This window comes from Amblyomma maculatum, chromosome 10 (assembly GCF_055883805.1).
Source record: "Amblyomma maculatum isolate TAMU_Amacu chromosome 10, ASM5588380v1, whole genome shotgun sequence".
NCBI classification, from domain to species: Eukaryota; Metazoa; Arthropoda; class Arachnida; order Ixodida; family Ixodidae; genus Amblyomma; species Amblyomma maculatum.
Window position 1 is genome coordinate 74,248,445 of NC_139353.1, and position 22,157 is coordinate 74,270,601.

The window sequence follows — 22,157 nt, forward strand, 5'->3', positions numbered from 1 at the left end:
CAGTATCATTGACAACGAACTTGGCGCGATGCCAAAATCTGCGCCAATTTTCCCCTTCTTCCCGCTTTCTGCTTCGGTGATAATAGTACACGCTTTTTCTTCTAGCGAAAGACAGTTCTGCTTCTTCGCTGGCTGTGCCATCCTAGGAAGTTATAAGCGACTAGCAGAGAGAAGACGAGACCACGCTCAATGATGCACTCGCGAACGACAAGAACACACAAAGAAGAAAAATGGTGATACGGAGTGGGCTTTTTCCTGCAACGTCTCACGTTTTTTTTTTTCCTCCGACATAGCACGAAGCTCCGCCCACCAGTCCTCAGCCTGCCTGAAATGGGCTTGGTTCTTAGCACACGACGCCACTAAAGACGCTAGCAGATGACGCCATATTTATGCGCTGGCACATTTTGCACGCGCATTCGAGCAGCCCCTCTTCACTTGGAGGCCGCGAACGCTTGCTAGCCAACACCATTCGCACATGATCATGATGTGCCTTAATGCTTGGCAGGAAACCACGAGCATGGTGACCGAGAGCACCATGATCACGAGTTGCATCAATCAAAGAAGCCCAGCAAAGGCAAGGGCGGACTCTTCTTTTTTTACACGAAGGACGGAGTTAGCCTATGAGCGGGGTGTGATGTCACTTCAAAAGTCATGTGAGCATCTGAAGAAAAAAAAAAAAAGCAAACAAGCGGTGCGCACAAAGGAGAATGTGCGGCATGGGTGTACCCCCCCCCCTCCCCCTCCCCCAGCGCCAAAAAAATAAACGGTGGGAACGAGAAAGTAGCTCTCCAGCACCCACCTTCCGAAGAAAGACAAGACGGAGGGGCCACTCACCTGCGAAAATTAGCAAAAAGAATTCATACAAGCGAACATGTGCTCGCAAGGTACTTCGTTTTTGAGGAATTTTTATTAGATTAAGTCCTATGGGGGTTTCACAGGGAATGCGAAATACTTCGCTGTGGCAAAATTTTCTTTGAAGCGGCGTTCATTGTACCAGGATTCAAATGTACTCACTCAGTTGGTCTAAGCAGCGGCAGGTTGCATTAACAACGAATCTGTCACCACTCGATTTCAGTTTCTGCAGTTTTACTATTTTATGTTGGCAACATGGGTACCAGGGAAGCGAAATCTGCAGCCAAATCCCAATCATTCAAAGCCAAAATGTTGGGCCTGTTGCTCGTAGGCTCAGAATCATGTTGTAACCTTTATCACGCGTTTGTCGCATCTTTCGCAGTGGATTAGCGAAGTTACTTCTGTTGTTACTGACTGCAATGCGTTGTGTACAGTACGATGCTCGCTTCAAAAGAAAAGCTATTCTGATCACAGAAGAAATCAAATTCTGTGGGGCACAGAGGCTAGACATTAACTGACCTACCATACGTGGGTGGCAGATGCAGCTGGAGGTGATTTTTAAATGTGATGACCGCAAAGGCTTCAGACAACATTGCCTGGGAGGACGAGGGTGAAAAGGAAAATTTAATTTCTGAGAACTCTGCCTCCGATGATGACGATGAATGAGCGTTCTTAATGAGACTACAAGGGCCGTGATGTTTATTAAAGTACTTTTTCAGGCGCTTATCTCGCGTTATGTTCGCGATTTTATTTTTTTCCCATCGGGCAATATGCAGAGGTTACCCTTCGCCTTACATTCGAGAAAATATGGTAATCAGTTCAGGCCTTCCTCACCTGCTTGCTCCCTCAATGTGACAGAGGGTGTTCAAGGAACAAGGTCCTGAGCCAGACGAGGCGCTCGCTGTGCCAGGGAGCCGAGGAAGCGGGCCACGAAAGGGTGGTCCCGCCGTGCGAGGATCTGGAGGAAGTCCCGCACGCCCTGATTGCCCCAAGACGTAAAGTACAGCTTGCACAGGGACAGTTGGCAGCGCAGCGTCGTGGGGCAGCTGCCGCGGGACAGACTGAGGGCGTCCAGCTGCTCACAGAGGTCACCTGTGCCACAAACAAGCCAGAGTATTTTGGTCATACCAGACCGGAAACTCGGCCTCAAAACATGACTAGTTCTATTATGAATTGTGTGGGTGCTTACAGATTGTGCCACCATCTAGGAGCAGGCAATAGAAGCTATCTGCTACTACAGTATTGCCTTCTGAAAACTGCTTTTCTTTTCCTTTCCCCTTTGATTATCTACATGGCTGTTACGACTAATAATTTTTGCTACTGCATCTCTTCAACCGATTTTATCTGCCAGGTGGTTGAGCATTTATCAACAATCTGCTAAAGTTGCAACAAAGGTTACTTCAATGACCACGGGTGCCACCACTATTCATAAACACCAAATTCACAGTGAAATTTTGCGTTCCTGTTTCGGATTCACGAACTGAACAATGACTGACATGCAAGAAATGCATACTGCCGCGAAACCTTCAAATCAGTATTTGTTGTTTTTTAACAGCCGCCGGCATACAGGCTTATCACTCTGATTCTGGACCGTGTATCAGTTCCGTAATCTTTGTTTGTTAATGCTCGATGTCGCAAGTCACACCTTTATCAGTTTTGTTGTAGCGCAACATGCACCGAGATCTGTCTCGAAGGTTCCGGCCACTTGGGTGTCTTTCCACAATGTTCCAGCCCGTGCTGGTAGCTGTTTGTGACGTTATCTAGATTGTTCTGTGCAGGCTTTAAATTGAGCGTTGCCGAGTGTGACGAGCATTCTTTGTTCGACGATCGACGAGCACGTTTGTTTCTATCGGCGCCGCCGAGTTGCTTAGTTCTTTTGCGGGCGCAAGTCAGCCCAAATAAACAGTTTCTTTAGTGCAATCATCGACCCTTCAATTGTGTCGTCGACCTCGTCATCACTACGTGACATCTGGTGGAGGTGCTGCCTTTGATCCTTCAAGCGAAGACCCAAGCCGTGTTCCTGTCGCCCTGGAAGACCAGCCTACAGGTCACCAAGCCAGCCACCGACTTCAAGGCCTACAACCCGAACACGGTCTGCTGCTTGACCCCATTTGATCTCGGAAGGCATCGACGCTGACAATGGCCCAGCCTACAGCACCGGTTATTTTCGTCCAACCCCGGGAGCCCCCCTGCTTCCATGGACTACCGGATGAAGATGCGGGAGATTGGATGGACCTTTTCGACCGTGTGGCAGATTTCAACGGCTGGAATGACGCCGCGAAACTTAGGCAAGTCTACTTTGTTCTTCAAGGACATGCCCGAGTTTGGTTCGAAAATCATGAGGCAACTATGAAAGATTGGGAGACTTTCAAGGAAGCGTTTCTGACTGCCTTTTCAAGCATCGTCCGAAAGGAAAAAGCCCAGGCCCTTCTTCAGTCAAGACTGCAACTTCCTAACGAGTCTGTCCTGGCGTACGTTGAGGAGATGAAGCGCCTCTTTCGCCGCGCCGACCCTAACATGACTGAAGGTGAGAGAGTCAAACTTTTAATGCGAGGCGTCAAAGAATCGCTTTTTGGAAATCTTGTCCGAAACCCGCCAAAAACAGTGGCGGAATTTGAAACGGAAGCGTCTGCCATCGAGAAGACGTTGTACACCCGGATGCGCTACTACGAGCGGCCACTTCAGCCAGACTACTCAAGCCACTACCCCAGCGCATCTGCAAGTGGAGAGAACCTTCGTGACCTCATCCGGGAGATCGTGCGAGAGGAGCTCCGCCGAATACAGCCATCATCGCAACAACCCCAGGTGGCGACGCTCGCGGACGTCGTCCGTGAAGAAGTCCAGCAGGCGCTGGGCGTTCCTGAAGCGACGGCTGCGACTGTTCCAGCACAAGAGGCAACAGCGATGAACTACGCTGGTGCATTACGTCGCCCTCCGCCCCGACGTGATGACTTTCCGAGCCCTCGCCGCTACCGGCCTGTTCCTGAAAACCGCCCCTTGGCTCCCGCCCGCCAAGCCTACCAACAACCAACAAGTCCCAGGAAGTGCGACGCATGGAGGACAGCGAACAACCGGCCATTATGCTTCCACTGCGGTGAGGCCGGCCACATTCTGCGGCACTGCCCGTACCGATGAATCGGTCTCCGCGGATTTGCAGTCGACGTTCCACGACCACGCCCAGGTGAACGACCGCAAAAAATCGACAACTACCTGCGTAGCGGTGAGATTGCGCCACCAAGCCGTCGATTCAGGTCTCCATCGCCGTACAGGGCCCGCTTTGCGTCGCCAGGACGTAACTATGATGGTAGTGTGTGCGAAAGGTCCCCAAGCCCCCGTAGGGGAAACTAAAGGCAGCAACCTTTGGAGGTGAGGTTGCTAAACGGCGAAAAGACGAAGATCCTCTGCCGTCGACGACGACGCAACCATTTCATCGCCGCTCCACACGACGACAACACGACCAGAGTGCAAGCAGACACCGCCGCCCAGCGAAGTAACAACGGTATGCCCCGGCCATGACCTGAAGAAACGACGGAGCCGAGATCGGACACCAAGGCCCACGTGCAATACGAGGACGCGAACAAGTGACCTTGAAGTTGATATCGACGGTCGCAGAGTCACTGCCCTAGTAGACACCGGAGCTGACTATTCAGTCATTAGTGGACCGTTAGCCTCTCAGCTCAGAAAGGTTACCACCGCTTGGGACGGCCCGCTGATTCGCACCGCAGGTGGCAACCTGATTACTCCATCGGGACGATGCACTGCAAGAATAACCGTAAATGGGCGTACTTACCCCACCAGCTGTGTGGTCTTGCAGCAGTGCTCCCGCGACGTGATTTTAGGCATGGACTACCTAAATGAACATAGGGCTATCATCGACCTGCGATCCAAGCTCATCAAGCTCTCTGCAGACAAAGCCATTTCTGCTACGACGACGTCGATGCAACACATCCCTCTAAACGTCCTCGACGAAGAATTGAACGTCCCGCCCCGATCAAGTATCGCAGTCTGCGTAGGTAGCGCAAACATCGAAACCGCTGAAGGCATCGTCGAAGGAAATCTCCAATTGCTCTTAGAACGAGGTGTCGGCATCGCAAGAGGCATCACGAAAGTCCGGAGAGGTCAAGCTCAGGTTCTGGTAACAAACTTCACCGAAGAATACCGGCATCTCAACAAGGGCACGACGATCGCCTTTCTCGACGAATTAGCGGACCTCAAAGATGTATTCTCCCTCCACGATCAAACGCTGGAAGACACACCGGACCTATTCCGTCAGCCCACATTTGACATCAACCCGGCATTGACCCACAACAGGAAAGACCAGATTCTCAGTCTGCTTCAAAGCTACGGGAAGTGCTTCTCATCGTCATCGAAGGTACGACAAACACCGCTGGCCAAGCATCGCATAATAACGGACGAACACGCCCGACCTCTGCGCCAAAGCCCTTATCGTGTATCGCCGCGAGAACGCCAGGCCATTCGCGATCAAGTTGAGGAAATGCTGCGTGATGACGTAATCCAGCCATCGAACAGCCCCTGTGCGGCACCAGTCGTTTTGGTCAAGAAGAAAGACAGCACACTTCGCTTCTGCGTTGATTACCGCCGCTTGAATAGCATAACGAAGAAGGATGTCTACCCGCTTCCCCGCATCGACGACACTCTAGACCGGCTCTGCAATGCAAGGTACTTCTCATCGATGGACCTGAAGAGCGGATATTGGCAAATTGAGGTCGACGAAAGAGATCGCGAAAAGACCGCATTCATCACACCGGATGGCCTTTATGAGTTCAAGGTGATGCCATTTGGCCTCTGCTCCGCACCAGCCACGTTTCAACGAGTAATGGACACAGTCCTGGCAGGCTTGAAGTGGCAAATTTGTTTGGTATATTTGGACGACGTTGTTGTCTTCTCGTCAAACTTTGAAGACCACCTAAAACGACTACAAACAGTGCTGGAAGCCATCAAGTCATCGGGACTAACGCTAAAAGCAGAGAAGTGTCACTTCGCCTACGAAGAACTCCGGTTCCTAGGTCACATCGTTAGCAAGGACGGTATTCGCCCAGACCCGGAGAAAACAGCTGCAATCGCACAATTCCCACCGCCTGCCGACAAGAAAGCTGTGCGCCGATTCCTTGGGCTGTGCGCTTATTATCGACGATTTGTCAGAAACTTTTCGCGGATCGCCGAACCGTTGACGCAGCTTACAAAGGGTGACGTACCTTTTAAATGGGAAGCGCCGCAAGGAGAAGCCTTCGACGAACTTAAGCGCCGCCTGCAATGCCCTCCTGTACTTGGCCACTTTGATGAAAACGCCGCGACCGAAATTCACACCGACGCGAGCAGTGTAGGCCTAGGAGCCATTCTCGTCCAGAAGACTACCGGACAGGAAAAAGTAATTGCCTACGCTAGCAGGTCCCTCACAAAAGCCGAAGTAAATTACTCGACGACCGAGAAGGAGTGCCTTGCGATCATCTGGGCTACTTCTAAGTTTCGTCCATACCTATACGGCCGACCATTCAAGGTGGTAAGCGACCATCACGCGCTCTGCTGGCTGGCTAATTTGAAAGATCCTTCCGGTCGCCTTGCCAGATGGAGCCTACAACTTCAAGAATTTGACATGACTGTAGTCTATAAGTCGGGCCGGAAGCATTCCGACGCAGACTGCTTATCCCGCGCTCCCGTCGATTCTCCCCCGAAGGACGATGACGATGACGCCTTTTTGGGACCGGTAAGCGCCAGCAGTTTCGCAGAACAACAGCGATCAGACCCCGAGCTGAAAGCGCTAGCCGATTACTTGGAAGGAAAGACCGCTTCCCCTCCTGGTGTGTTCAGGCGACATTTATCATCCTTCACGTTAAGCAATGGTCTCCTCGTGAAGAAGAACTTTGCACCCAACAAGACCGCGCAGCTTCTCGTAGTGCCTAAAGCCTTTCGGCAAAAAATTCTGCAGGCGTTGCACGACGAGCCCACAGCAGGCCACCTCGGATTTGCGTGCACGTTGCGTCGAATCCAGGAGAAGTATTACTGGCCGCGACTGCCTGCCGAAGTTTCCCACTACGTGAAGACGTGTCGTGAGTGCCAATGACGCAAGACGCCGCCGATCAGACCAGCAGGACTACTAAACCCGATTCCGCCCCCAATCCTGCCCTTTCAACAAATTGGGATGGATCTCCTCGGCCCCTTTCCATCTTCGTCTATGGGTAACAAGTGGATCATCGTGGCCACTGACTACCTTACCCGTTACGCCGAAGCAAGAGCACTACCAAATGGTACCGTGGCAGAAGTCGCCAAATTTTTTGTCGAACAAATTCTCTTGCGACACGGCGCCCCAGAAGTGCTCATCACGGACAGGGGAACGGCGTTTACGGCAGAGTTGACGCAAGCCATCCTGGAATACAGTCACACAAGCCATCGACGAACAACTGCGTACCATCCCCAGACCAATGGCCTTACGGAGCGCCTGAACAAAACGATCGCGGACATGATCGCTATGTACGTCGACGCTGAACACAAGACCTGGGACGCCATCTTGCCGAACGTGATCTTAGCGTATAACACGGCAGTCCAGGAAACGACCAGAGCGACCCCGTTTAAGCTTGTGTACAGCAGGGAGCCCACGACGACGCTCGACACAATCCTGCCGCACGTAACCAGCGAAGACAACCTTGACGTCGCCGCCTACCTGCAGCGTGCAGAGGAAGCCCGACGACTCGCACGGCTGCGTATTAAAGACCAACAGCGCACCGACAGCCGACGATACAATTTACGACGACGCCACGCAGAGTACAATCCAGGAGACCAAGTGTGGGTTTGGACACCAATTCGCCGTCGCAGATTAAGTGAAAAGTTGTTGCGTCGATACTTTGGGCCGTACAAAATCCTTCGCCGCGTCGGACCACTGGACCATGAAGTCATTCCCGACGGAACGTCAGCATCACAACGGCGACGCGCACGCCCAGAAATTGTACATGTTGTGCGACTGAAGCCATATTACGCGCGTTAAAGAATCTGTGGTGTTTAAACTTTGCAGTGTTTATGTTTAAGTTTCTTTGTTCTGGAACATCAAGGCGATGTTTTTTTTAAGGGGGGAGTAATGCCGCGAAACCTTCAAAACAGTATTTGTTGTTTTTTAACAGCCGCCGGCATACAGGCTTATCACTCTGATTCTGGACCGTGTATCAGTTCCGTAATCTTTGTTTGTTAATGCTCGATGTCGCGAGTCACACCTTTATCAGTATTGTTGTAGCGCAACATGCACCGAGATCTGTCTCGAAGGTTCCGGCCACTTGGGTGTCTTTCCACAATGTTCCAGCCCGTGCTGGTAGCTGTTTGCGACGTTATCTAGATTGTTCTGTGCAGCCTTTAAATTGAGCATTGCCGAGTGTGACGAGCATTCTTTGTTCGACGATCGACGAGCACGTTTGATTTTATCGCCGCCCCCGAGTTGCTTAGTTCTTTTGCGGGCGCAAGTCAGCCCAAATAAACAGTTTCTTTAGTGCAATCATCGACCCTTCAATTGTGTCATCGACCTCGTCACCACTACGTGACAATACGTTGCACAATACCAAAAAGAAAAAAAAACTGCAATACGTTCTTACATAGTCTTCACTCACTGTTGGAATAACAAATTATGTATCAAAAATCATACTGCAGTTATTTTTAGGGCAAAAAATACTGGTCATAGCCATCATCAAGGACTCTGATAGCTTGCTGACACCCAATGTCCATGGCGCTTGCAGAGGTGCAGCAACTTTCGAGAAGTTCACAATGAAGCGCCTGTAAAAGTTAGCCATCTGAAGCCAAGATAACGAGTGCCATGATGAGCATGGTGTTGGCACACACATGATTGCGGCAACCTTTGAAGGGTCTGGCTATATTTCTTGTTTCGCGATCATAAATCCAAGGAACTTCACATTGAGGACTGCAAATTTGTATTTGTTCAAGGAAACCTTTAAGCTGGCTTGTAGAAGGAGAGTCAAGGTCTCATCTAGGATATTGGGAAACTGCAAAATGGTCACTCAAGGTATGTGCACACACTATATCTTGACTGTCAGGCCTTGAGTTCTATTCGAAGTTCCCTGGCATGCGGTGAAGGTACCTTTCTTTTTTTTGGTCTTCATCCTTTACTTCAATTTGTCAGTAAGTGCGGCAGAGGTCAAGGACTGCAAGCAGAGCTGCATGCAAGGTTGTCAAAAATGTCATCGGCGCGTGACAGTGGCTGGAGTACATTGATCGCCATCCTGTTATGTGCCACGTGCGAGTACGGATACAGGCTCATGATTAGTGCTAGAAAGGTAGTTGGCCGAATCTCCTCGAGCGACTGAAGCTGTTCTCCAGCCCAGTGCTCCCACCGAAGGAATGTGCAGAGCAAGGCAGGGTTGCCGGACTGCTTCTCTTGACGAGCGGTACTTGGCTGTTCCTGGTGGAAAGTGGTTTACATCTCACATTTTCTGAAATGGGACGCAACATGAATTTTGTTGGAGTCCATCTAAACTTTGGTATGGTTTGGTTTCGCTTCGTTTCGAGATTAAACATTCCAAAGCGACTCAGCCCATGAGAGATGCCATAGTGGAGGGCTCCAGAAATTTCAACCCCCTGGGGTTCCCCAACAGCAATGACATCACAAAGAACACACGTGCCTTGCTTTTTGCCTCCATCGAAAAGTGGCCGCTACAGCTGGGATTCGATTCCGCATCCTTGGGCACAGCAGTCAAGCCCAGTGATCATTGCAACCCCGCGGCGCGGCTAATCTTGGCTATGGAGTGCAGTGTATGCATAGGTTGGCAGGTCACGCGGCAGGCCACATGATGAGGCACGCCACATGATGAGGCAATAGCGATGGTTTGATCATGTGCCACTCACATCCCTGACAGTCATAGATGCTAGTTTCCGTTGCCACACCTGGATGACATGGTGAGAGACTCTGCAGGCTATCAAAACACACTTCTGCCCTGCACAATTTAAATGATTAAAATATAGCACTTCAACTTCATGAAGTGTTTTAGCTCCGTTAAGCATTTTTATTCATGTGAATACAAAAATTGCTTTGTTATAACTGATCGAGCAGTAAATTTTGAATATTTTTGTCAGTACACAGATGGAACACCTACGGACACAAACCAAAAGCCAAATGAACTTTGCTTTGACTTGTTCTGACAGGTTGCTATACCCGGCTTTGTTATAAAAAGGTTTGACTATAATTGGTTCCCTGCGAGCGCTTGCCTATGAACTCCACTGAATTCCGATTCTCCCCTTTACTTCATAGCGGCAATCCAGATCAGCAATCACTGCCTGGCCTTAGTAATGACATATCCTGTTACCCGTGAATATCAATCCTCCTACCGACTTATTATGTCAACATATTTCCAGAGTTCTTGCTAAATGCACATGTTAAACGCATTTCTCCGAAGAAAATGTAGTGGAACACTCCCCTAGGGCATGCCGAATGGCCTGCAACGGTAATCAGTGCACTGTGAACCTTGTATGTTGACCAGCAGAAGGGACAATGGGGAGCTGACACTCAACAACAGGAAACTTACCAAACACTTTAGGAAAGAATTTCATTTATCCACAAATGATAGTGTGCGAACAGATAGTGGGCTCACTCGTGCACACATTTAATTACAAAATATGAGCCACAGCGCTACCTCAGCCATCAAGCAGTACCCGGATAATCCACAGACAGCAGTAGCGAGAAAAGTCCACTCCAAGCTTAGTGCAAAAAGACAGCCACCAACGTGCTTGGGAGAAAAAGTGTAGTGCAAGCAGCAGAAAAGGAGGGGTCCTTCACCAGCGGAGTCTTCGGGGTGAGGTGCCAGGTGAGCGAGGAGGGTAGCAGAGAAGGCCTCCCTCTGGGCAGTGTTCCACAGGGAGTACCAGTAGAGCACACAGCTCACCTCCAGGCGGCTCGTGCCAGCCAGGCTCATAGGGGACAAGACAAATGTGCAGCCGCCTCCCGTTGCTGCACCACAAAGGGAAGATCAGTGCAACGTGGGCACAGGCATGCAAAACGTCAGTAAAAAGGATGTGGACGGAGGAATGCTCGAGCGTTCGTTTATTTCAACGTGCCTTTTCTTCTTTAGCCAGTCACTTTGCGTTTCAAGCATGAGCCAAGTGGCAAAAACTGGTACTTTCAGTATAGCTATGAGGTCCTCAGGCGTGCAACTTCTTCCTAAATTGGAATCGTACTGTTGTGTTCTACCCGATTTCAGCTTGCTCTATATGCCTTCACAAAACACAAACTTGAGAATAAAGTTCAGCCAACTTCTAGTCTGGGCAATTAATTTGAACAACCATTCAATGGAATCAGGGCAATGCAAGCGTCAAGGCACATGTGCAGACAAAAACATTAGCGGTTTCCAGGAGAGTGGAGAGTGGGGAGTAGTCTCTCAGCAGCTGTTATATCCCCAATTGCATAAGCCACACAATGAAAGGAAACGAAATAAGGCAACAGTCAGTGAGGACGACAAAACATCGGGAATTTTTTTAAATTTTTGTTGTTGACATGAATAAGTGGGGTAATAGTTTTATGGATGAAATATAGTTAACTAAATACTAAATACATAGTAGAAGAAAAAGCGACATCTCAATAGAGGGGTCAAATCCACAACCTCAGAGGTGGTGGGTTCGAAGCACATTTGACACAGATTAAAAAATTATGTAACATTTTTAAATTTTAGAATCTTAAATACCTGGTCTTTCATGAACGCAACATATGATTACTACAATGACATTCCCTTAGAGCTGCAAAAAGTTTATCCTCTAAAAAGGCTTCATGCACTAAACTTTAAAAGCATATGGGGTTTGCACAGTTAAAAGAAAAATTTCAAACCATTTCTTAACCTCAGTGACTCATTTCCAACATCATGCATGCTAGGAATGCTGACTATATATATATATATGCACTAGAAAGGAATGCGCAGTCGCAATCAATTTCCCCGACAAACAATGCAGTTACCCTCTCTGGAAAAATGACAGACAATACTTTCTGCAGACCCAAAATATGACTCACTGGCATTCCTATCTGTTATCATCCCTAGGGGGTGCAGTCCCACTATTTTTTTTCACCCACAGCAACTGTTCTGAAGATAACATTTACTATATTAAGAATTGTCCACAAAAAAAAAAAAAAAAAGCTAGAACAGGGATGCGACCAAAAGACAAGGCACAGATGACATGCAAGATAATTGCATTCCTTCGGGGCAGACATGGCAGTAATTGAATTACAGTATTGAAATTACTAATTTAATTACATTTTGGTAATTAGTAATGTAATTAATTACGTTTTCCATTTGGTAATTTAGTAATGTAATGAATTACTTTTGGTAGTAATTTCGCACCAAAAGTAATTAATTCCTTTCGAAATTACTTTTACTGAAGTGCGTCTGGTCTGTTCCGGTTTTTGCTCTTGTTTTTGTAATGGCAAGTGCTATATGAAAGAGGGAAGGAATAGCTCTCTGGGACAGAATGTGGCGGAAAGAATGTGTGTGCTTCGCGCCTGGAGAACAAGTTGTTTTTCTTTTACTAGGTTTACTTAGTTTTTGCATGGATGAAAACTAGAAAGTAATTGAATTACTCAGTAAAAGTAATTGTAATGTAATTTTATTACTTTTTGGGAGAAGTAATGAGTAACGTAATTTAATTACTTTTCTGCAATTTTCAGCAAAGTAATTAGTAATGTAATTTAATTCCTTTTCTAAAGTAATTTTGCCATGTATGCTTCAGGGTCTGTTACACTTACATAAAGAAAATTCATATTTTTCAAATAACTACTAATGCTAACTAGGAATAGTTTTCCTGAGATCAGTGCAGTACTCTGTCAGTCCTGGGTAAAGCTCTCTCTATGCACTGCTGTTCCCAGTGCTGTGAAGTAATTTTTGTGCTCGTAATTTAAACTTTGCAGAATTCTCAACAATATCTATGCCTCTGAAGGTGAACTCTTAGATTGAAAAAAAAAAAAAAAAGAGATAATTCGATTCCCTCTTACAAGGTGGAAAATGAACAATGAAAAATGTTGCATTGTAACCTAGCAAAAAATTACTAACAGCAGCCATTACCAAAGAATGTGATCTAGTTAAGCCATTCACTTCGTCCCGACCTCCACCCTCCCACCTTGCTTCGCACAGTTAAGAAATCTGTACTTTGTTCAAGCCAGAAATCTGTACTTCGTTCAAGCCCAGCTTCCATATTTTCCCATCCTAACTCACAGACTAGCTTCTCTGTATACCAAATGCAAAAACAAAGAGCACAGGAAATCTAGACTTCACTGAAGGATCTCACAAGGCAAAATTTAATTCAATTACAGCAACACGACCACTTTAATTGTTCAAGCACATCAGAGCTTAAGTGGCAGTCATTAGGAAAATACTACTCCTGTAAAAGCCACAAGTCCCCAGAGCCTGCACTGAGAAGCAACAGCAGTGTACAAAAATTATGGGGGACAATTAAGCTCCACCTTTAAGGGTATGAAGCGATAGCGTGCAGGCTACCAGCCTTCATATGGACCGTTGTGTCATGGGTGCTGCCATTTTGTTTATGTGGAGCCATCTAGCTGCCAAGTTGAGAACTGCCATGCTGGTATGTGCAGTCCCATCCGCAGAGCAGGCGACACTTAGCATATATCAGCATTTAGGAGCTTTCGCATGCAAATTTTTGCTTTCTGAAAGTACCTGGCTGAAAGAAAAATAGCTTTTCAGCACCAGCCAAGCCATTTGGTCAGAATTAAATGACCAAAGTTTATGCTCCTGATTGGGTTCGCTGAAGGCTACAAGCCTGATTAAAATTGGTGTGCAATTTTTATGTGGCACAGAGAGGCGCTGGGGCACCATTGACCACGAGGGCGGAGAAGCAAGCAAGGCAGGGCGGCTTTCAATGTACTCTTTATCCTTAAATGATTTCTAGAGATGGGCTACCATAACAATTTGAGCAATGAAAGCAAGTGAATATAGACGCCTCATGTCATGTTTAGGAGCGATGCTAATCGTGCTAGCTTTGTGGGGTCAGGCGATCATTCATATACTGTTTACTGCTTGAGCGCCTACTGCGGGAGTTCTCACCTCCATTGGGGCTCTATTCTTAATGGATCCATTATTCATTTCGGATCCATTTACTCTGCCCTAGGCTACTTTTGTTGGGTAACAAAGCCGGGGCGTTCAGGCATCCACTACCAGGCAATATGATTTTAGCATTGCCTACATGACTTAACCACCGGGTTGCCGGCACGTGCGAGGAGTGGCGATGACTGTTGTCGATGGCATGAGCTGCTATCCGGCAAATTTGACTGACCGCTAGCTGCATTTGTCTGGTGCTGCCGCCATGCTGACATCCAGATGAAAGAAAAAATAGAGAATTATTACTTATGGAATAGCGACCTCAAACTATGTCCCATAATGACCTCAGCGAAAGTTGCTTTTATCAACGATTATATAGCCCATTTGTCATCCCAAGGTTTGCTTACTTCAAAAAATCGCTACTGTTCTCATGACCATATTCCCATTTATTACCGGCAGTAAAAGCTTATGAGATGCCCGTGTAAAAAACTTACAAGGGTTCAATGCTGCTGAACCAAATATTGTGAGAAAGCATTAGCTGCGGGTGACCCATATATAAAGCCCCGCTTTAACCAAGCTGTATGAAAGTGCCTCAGTGGCCTATAGGGGTAATGTGAATGCCAGGGTCCTAGTAGGCCGATTCTGGCATAACCATCCCATGTGAAACGAGAGACCCAAGTTGGCAGCTCCTGCCGACCACTCGAGTTGGTAGTCCAGCTCTCATCCTAGTGTCACGTGGGTATGACGTGGCTAACGACCGCGCTACGCTGAAGGCTCGAAACCTATAGTAGTATTGCTTTCGCAATAAAACATTATTGTAGCGCTGTTTCATGAAATATTAAGCTGACAACCAATTTATTAGCCATCGTTGTTTTCCAAGTGGGCCATGTTCTTTCATACTTTCATAAACCACAGGTGACTGCATCAAAATAGCTTTTCTTTCCCAGGCAGCATCTCGTAAATATTGGCTGCAAGGAATATTATCCACTAGACACTTTTCGGCTATTCGAGACACTGTGTGGAAAAGACTGCGCACCGCGAGTGCTTTTTCAGAATATGCCCTGGCGCTCCCGCTGCTGTCACCGCGTCCCCACATACCAGAGAGGAGAAGCGAAGCTGCGCGCTCCGGTTAGAGTCTATTCTCCTCCTCGCCACCAAAACAGTCTATAAAGGCCTGCTCTAACCAAGCCGTATCAATGTGCCTGCACGGCCTAGGGGTAACATAAATGCAAGAGTCCTGGCAGGCTGATTCTCATATCCCCCTGCAATATGAAAGGAGAGACCCGAGCTAGCAGCGCCTACCAAATCTAAAGTCAGGCAACTCTGCGACCAGTTAGTGCATGGCCATGTCAGTTGGCAGCTGTCGTCTGCCAGCACAATGCTCACGATTATTCACTCACAACATAAACACTGGCAAAGATGCCGCATTTTACTCCCCTCATATGGAAGGATGATATCAGAATCAGCCTGCCAAAAACCTTGCATTCACGTTGCCCCTACGACATGCAGGCATGTCCATATGGCTTGGTTGAAGCGTGACTTTATATGTGGGCTGGCAGCTTACACTCTCGCGTCATACCCTGAAAGGGTGAGCTTAAGAGTCCCCAATGTAGCACCTTACACTGATAGGGACTGATAGGGGAATAATGTAGCAGGCAAAAGAAACTTCCGCCGTTGCTTTCACAATTCAACTATGGTTAACCAGAGCTAAACCACAATTAATTGTTTGGTGAACGGGGCCAGCTTTCGCATTAAAAGTGTGTTCTTGCTGCAAGCTTCTTTACAGAAAGAGTTTTTGAGGAACAGAATTCTCACCGCTTATGCATTTCTGTAAGCGGCAACAGAGAGCGAAGCAAAGAAAACGCCTTGCTATTTCAGACAGACAACCACAAACCTCTCCACTGAAGCCAGAGCATCTACAGAGAACCCTCTGTGTTCAAAGCTGCTTTTCTTTTGGAGTCAAAAGGGGAAATAAATTGGGCAGTGTTTGAAACAAAGTTTCTCGGAAAGCACTTGCACAAACAAGGTGCTAGGCTTCTCTTTATATATATTTTTTTTTTCACCGGCAAAATCGTCCGACCATTATTACTCCTTTTACACTGAAGAAAAATATGTACTTATATCTAATTAATTACTGTTATATGCAATGTTTAGTGCTTGCTTACAAACATGCTTTTTGGTCAGGACAACCGGTGCTAATTTATGAGTTCAGCAAACTGTGAAGGGTGACACAGGGGGTGCATTTACTTTGCATTGGCATGGTAAAAACCAGGTAGCTTGAGAAAGTGAGCAATAAATTCAATGTTCCTAACCCACCTTAATTAGCCTACAGTGCTAGAGATGACTTATTCACGTCATTAATATGTACAACAAGTTCCAGCAGGGCATCATGATTGTTGGCAGTATTTGGCCCAAAGATATTAATGAGCACATCAGATCGATACCTGCGCACTGTCAACTCTGTTCTAATCATAACTTCTCAAACTTCCTTGCGGTGAAGCCATTCCAAGTAGCAAGCTACAAATGCCAACAGAGGTTCAAAGTCAATGTCATAAATGGAGACTACATTAAAATACTACTGACTTAAGTTATTTCTTAGTTTCAGAGCATTGCCTCGAGCTTTGAGGACTAAGTAGGATAAATTTTCTTGATGGTGTCTGTGGGCTGAAGTCGGGTTAGCCTTAATTTCATGAAATAAGCTTGGCATGTAAAAATCCAGTTTGGGCTAAAAATGCAAAGCCTTACCCAAAGAACCAGCATGTATTTACAGTGGTCAGTTTTGTTGCATGCACGTGGAACGATGCCAACAGTACTAAAAGATGAAATATGGTCAAGCCCACTCGTTTTTTACCATTTGATGCTCAGTTTCACTCGAGTCAGTTTACCATGCTGCAGTGTTTCTATTCTGAAAAAAAAAAAAAAAAAAAGCCAACTATATTTCCCCAAGAAATCAATGGTAGAAATGTCTGCCATCCTCTGTGTCACTTTTGACTTACGAACAGTAATAAACAAAATGGCATGCTGCGTACATACAACCCTTCTGGTTTTTGAGGACACACACAAAAAAGAAAGCTATGGCCGATACTGAAGGGTTTCAAACCAACCTAGATGTCAACAATGCATGTATATGCGCGATTCCAGGAAACGCTTGACAGGCAGCCGGTATAACTGGCAGTTTTGAACTCGACCTGGCATAAAAAGCAGACCTTCCTATGACGTTTTTCAACCGCACTAAATTTCTGCCTTCGAGCCACTGCACTGACAAGCACTGCAATCACTGTCACAAACGAGACAGCCACCGCAGAGTGTGACGCGTAGATGACGCGCCCTGCACTTCGCTTTCTTCGTTTTTTGACCGAGTACAGCCGGCACAGCAGACAATCGACTCGCTGCCACGGCGCGGCGGCAGAAAGCTTGGCACGACGGGTGCATAGCAATACTGTTTCTGCTTTTGTACTCTTTCCCGAGTGCAACAACTCCCGTGCTTCAAAGACAGCCGCCGCTCTCGAAACGGCCAGTCGCGCCGGCCCCGCGTGGCGAGGGGTCAGCGACCGACCGCGCGCCGGGCATTTCGGCCAATTTCCGCACGACCTCTCTCATGACACCACCACAGCTACTGCTACCCCCTTGCTTCCAAATTAGCCGCGCCCCCGAGACAGAGCGCCGCGAAGCTAGATGGCGCACGGCAAAATTTTGCGAGACGACGACCTTCGCGAGCATATCTGAAGGCAGCTTTTTAATTCGTCCCCGCGGCACCCCGTTGACGGGGTGCTGTAGGCGCCGCTGTTCCACTTTCGCACGCGGGCGACGCGTTTCCCCCGATATCGGGAGACAAGCCGCGCGTTCCGGCGACGAGAGAGAGTCCTTGACAAGACGGGAGCACCGCGAGCACGCGACTACGCATGGTAAGGAAAAGAGAAACGAACACGAAAGCATACGCGAGCGGGCGACAGGGAATAACCGGCGCGCAGGTAAACGAACAGCAAAAGAAAAGCGACGATCGACCTCGATGCCTCTCTCTACTCCGGGCTGACACAACCACGCACTAGGTATGTAACGCATACGTGCGCGCGTGCTCGCGCCGGTTTCGGCAGCACGCATGCTGCCGAAGCGGACGCAGTATCGGTATTCCAGAAGCGGTCGCAGTGATGCTCGAAACGAGCGAGACCGAAAGAAAAAGTATGAGCGGCGGCGCCGGAACTGCGAGAGATGTGCGTGCGATACGGGCGCGCACAGGTGGCTCGTGAGGCTGACGTTCCAGAAACTAAAGTAGCGGTACTGTGCGAAGCGGGCCGCTCATCAGTGCTTTGCAGGTACAAGCTACCGAAGGCAGGCTTTCACTGAAGCGTGCGTGCGGCAGTGTACAGGGCGGTGAAGCGTGGTGGAAAGAGAAAATATGAAGGGCTGGGAGACAGAGGGGTCGGTAGTGGCAAGACGACGCATTTGACAAGAGCAACAATGGCGTAGAAGTCAAATGCTTGTCAAATGGAAAGCACGAATCAGGTGTAGTGCCGCACCGATCAGGAAAGGACCGGATGGCGAACTCCCGCGAAACTACACTGGGAAGCAAGTCGGCTGACGAGAGGCAATAAATAAGGTGTGAATGACCGAGCGCTGTGGAAAACTGCCGTCACGAGTTCAAGGTTTCAGTTCCAACAGTTAGTAACAGAGCACAATGATTTTTAATGCATGCTCTAACGGCCAGCCTTGTCGAACAGGGATCGATTACTCTTTTTTTCAACTGATTTAATGAGGCAGCGGAGGCGGCTCAGCTACAGAGCCAGTAGCAGGCCCGTGCATTTTCTTTCCTTCCTACAGCCACAGCATCAACATCAACTGATTTAACGACACACCGAGTACACCGCAGAGCTGATTTCATGTCCTTGCCTTGCTTGATTGTGCCGTAGGATAAACCGATCTTCTAGGACCCGCTTGAGAAAAATTAATGAACGGAAACGCACAACACTGCACTTCACTGATCTCGGAATGATCTCAAATCGAGATCTTGGCTCGAGGCGTTTTTATTTTTTCATTTTACTACAGCCACTTAAGGAAAGCGCCCATACAGGGTTCAAGCGGCGCAATGGTCTAGCAAAATAAAAAAAAAAAAAGTAAAAACGCATTTACCGAGATTACCTTTATTTAGTCTGTTTCCGCGAAAGCCATGCGTGTGGGTGGTAAGCGAAGCCGCGTACGCTACCGTTTCAGTCCATGAAATGTTCATGGAAACGTCACTGTATGCGTCGTGCCTGCACCGAGCGACTATTCCGAGAATTAAAACCAGGAGTAGGCGAAAAGCCGAGGAAATAAATGCAGCAGATACCGGTTTCTAGCCTAATAACCACGCCACGACCGCAGCAATCCTGAGGGGCCAGACTGGTCAGACGTACGCGGAAACAGAATTTGAGCGCTGAAAAGAACAGTAGAGTGGCCGAAGCAGCGACCCGGAAAATCGCAGGCACAAAACATCTACGTGGCAGAAGGCGCATATCCAAGACAGCAAAGGGAGATCAAATATCAATAAGTGTACGCAAACAGGATAGCACCAACCGCACACTACAATGCTCAACGCCTTCACGAAATGCACAAACGTCAAAGTGGATTCAGTGAATCATGGGATTCGAATAACAACCGAACGCTTGCCATTAGGACTGAACACGGCATCTTTTAAACAGCACACGGAAGAGAGCGGCGGTGTCAAATAGAGAGAGAGATATAAAAACAAGCACCCATGCCGATTCAGTAGACACTGCTAATCAGCTCGCATCTCGCTCCGCGCGCTCACAGCAAGGCCGCTCTGCACACGGACCACGGCGCGCGCGATCAAAACAGATCAACGGATAGCTCCCAAAAGGCCGAACTTTCGACTCCGCGGCGACTTCAGAGGCCATCACCGATCACATGCAACGAACCGCTAGATGTGACCCCGTAGGATTGCCTTTGTCGGACACAAAATCGGAGCACCCACGTTTGTCAAACGCGGCGCCGCAAAGCCGGCGTTTCCCAAGACCCCGGCAGAGCAGAGTGCAAAGCGCGTGCAGCCGAGTCCTCAAGCGCACCCCTTTTCGGGTTACGCACGACTACTGGTACGCGCGTTGAACCGAATTAGAAATACAATTGCAAATAGCGGTCTACAAACTGACAGCCGAGAAAGTATAAAAATCAACATGTTTAGGCCTACAAGAGCGTTAGGAGACAGCGCGTGCCACTTTCCATGCCGGCACGAATCCCGTCAAGAGCACAGCAGGCACGGAGAGCAAAAGGCGCTTAGCGTAAAGCAGCGCATCTCAAGACTCACCTGAGCCTGTCGTTCGGGTCGGTTCGACGGGACGCAGATGTCGAGTTAAAACGAAGACCGGGAGCAGAACACTTCGCTTTCACGAGTTTCAGCGCAACAACGCAACCGACACAGCCTATCACATATGTTTACGACGAAGCGAGACCGCGAGAGCGAGCGAACGAGCGTCTGCGTCCACTGCCTACGTCCAAATCCTGTCAGCACCGTGGAAAATGCTCTGTACGGAGGTGGCCGCATTCGTTTCATTGCTCACCGCCAGGTGGTGCCATGGTGGCCAGCTGTAAACAAAGGTTCTGCTGGGCATAGCTGCTGGGCGTTGCTGCTGGGCGGTGAACTCGGTCCAAAAAGTAAGGAAACGTTGTTAAAAGCTCTGGAAACAGTCATAACGAATAAGCAAATTCCGGACAGCTGGCGGCAGAGTAAAATGAATTTAACTTATAATGGGAAAGGAGACAGAATGCAGATAAAATCCTACAGGCCGATTACCATAACATCTGTTATATACAGGTTAGCCATGCAGGCGGTGAAATTAAAGGTGCAAGCATGGGTTGAAAGTAACAAGATACTCGGAGAACCTCAGAACGGCTTTAGAAATGGTAGGCGCTTAGATGATAGCCTGTTCGTGCTTACCCAATGCATCGAAATATCTAGAGTGGAAAATAGACCTTTGTATTTGGCCTTACTGGACATAAACGGGGCGTACGACAACGTAAGCAGGGAACTCCTGTGGAACATATTAAAAGGAAAAGGTATCGGTTATGAGATAATAGAGTTCCTACAGGAAATATACCGGGATAACAAAGTAGAAATTACGTGGGAAGGGATAAGAAGTACGGAGGATGTCAAAGTATGCAAAGGATTAAGACAAGGCTGTCCTCTATCACCGGTGCTGTTCATGCTTTATATGATAAACCTGGAACGGATGATACAAGACAGTAACCTAGGTTTTAACCTGTCATATAGATTAGGTGGAAAGGCGGTAGAGCAGCGCCTCCCCGGTTTGATGTATGCAGACGATATTGTGCTGCTAGCTGAGAGTCTGGAAGAATTGCAAACTCTAGTTAAGTATTGCGGAGACGAAGGGGACGCTCTAGGCTTCAGTTTCAGCGCAGTTAAGTCCGGTCTGATGATTTTCAACGGCTCAACTGATCAGGGTCTTAAAATACAAGGCCTTGAAATACCTAGAGCAGCAGAATATAAATATCTGGGGGTATGGGTAAACGAAGGATTGGCATACATTGGAAAGCATGAGCAATCACTTAAGGCCAAAGGGCGAAGGAATGCCGGGATAATGAAGCATAAGGCATTGTGGGGATACAATAGGTATGAGGTATTGAGGGGTATTTGGAAAGGAATTATGGTGCCCGGACTTACTTTCGGAAATGCGGTTTTGTGCCTAAAATCAGAGGTACAGTCGACATTAGAAACAAATCAGAGATCCGTTGGACGATTAGCACTAGGTGCCCACGGCAAAACTACAAATGAGGCGGTACAGGGAGATATGGGCTGGGCATCTTTCGAAGTGCGGGAAGCTCAGAGTAAAATATTATATGAGGAACGCCTGAGGAAATTGGACAGTAACAGATGGGCAGCTAAAGTATTTAAAGACCTGTGCCTAAAAAGCGTTGACTCACAATGGAGGAAAAGAACTAGGAAACTAACTAGTAAGTATGCTAGTAACAAGGACGGAGAAATAAAGAGCATTAAGCAACAGTTGAAAAACACAGAAGGTAAAAATTGGATAAATTCGATGGAAAAGAAACAGAGTGTGGTATTATACCGAAAGTGGAAAATGCAGATCAGGAAGAAAGATTTCTTTGATAACTCAAGAGGCAGTGCCCTACTTTTTGAAGCTAGATCAGGGTGCCTTAGAACACGCAGCTACAAAAAGAAATTTAACAATGGAGATGACGCATGTGCTGTATGTGGAAACTCCAGTGAAACAATTGCCCATATTATAC

At 47.8% G+C, this 22,157-nt stretch overlaps 2 protein-coding genes across 2 annotated transcripts in view; both read right to left on the reverse strand.

Annotated features, from left to right (window-relative positions):
* Positions 1-20,400, reverse strand: part of LOC146176808 (uncharacterized) — a 34,166-nt gene extending 13,766 nt beyond the window's left edge. The window contains exons 1-2 of the mRNA XM_084582976.1: positions 20,197-20,400; positions 1,687-1,944 (exon numbers count right to left, since the gene is read on the reverse strand). The gene's annotated coding sequence lies outside the window, so the exon portion shown is untranslated. The remainder of the gene's footprint in view (positions 1-1,686; positions 1,945-20,196) is intronic.
* LOC146176809 (uncharacterized protein C14orf119 homolog) lies at positions 1,718-20,465 on the reverse strand. The gene is made up of 3 exons (XM_084581399.1): positions 20,450-20,465; positions 10,640-10,810; positions 1,718-1,944 (listed from the first exon to the last, which is right to left on the reverse strand). The coding sequence occupies exons 1-3, from the start codon at positions 20,463-20,465 to the stop codon at positions 1,718-1,720; spliced, it is 414 nt and encodes a 137-aa protein (XP_084437525.1).
* Positions 20,466-22,157: the final 1,692 nt, after the last annotated feature.

Bases quoted from the DNA above. Each gene is read 5' to 3' on its own strand.
- LOC146176809 (XM_084581399.1), bottom strand. The intron at 1,945-10,639 runs GTGAAGGACCCC...TTTGTGGCACAG, and splicing joins TCACCCCGAAGACTCCGCTG to GTGACCTCTGTGAGCAGCTG.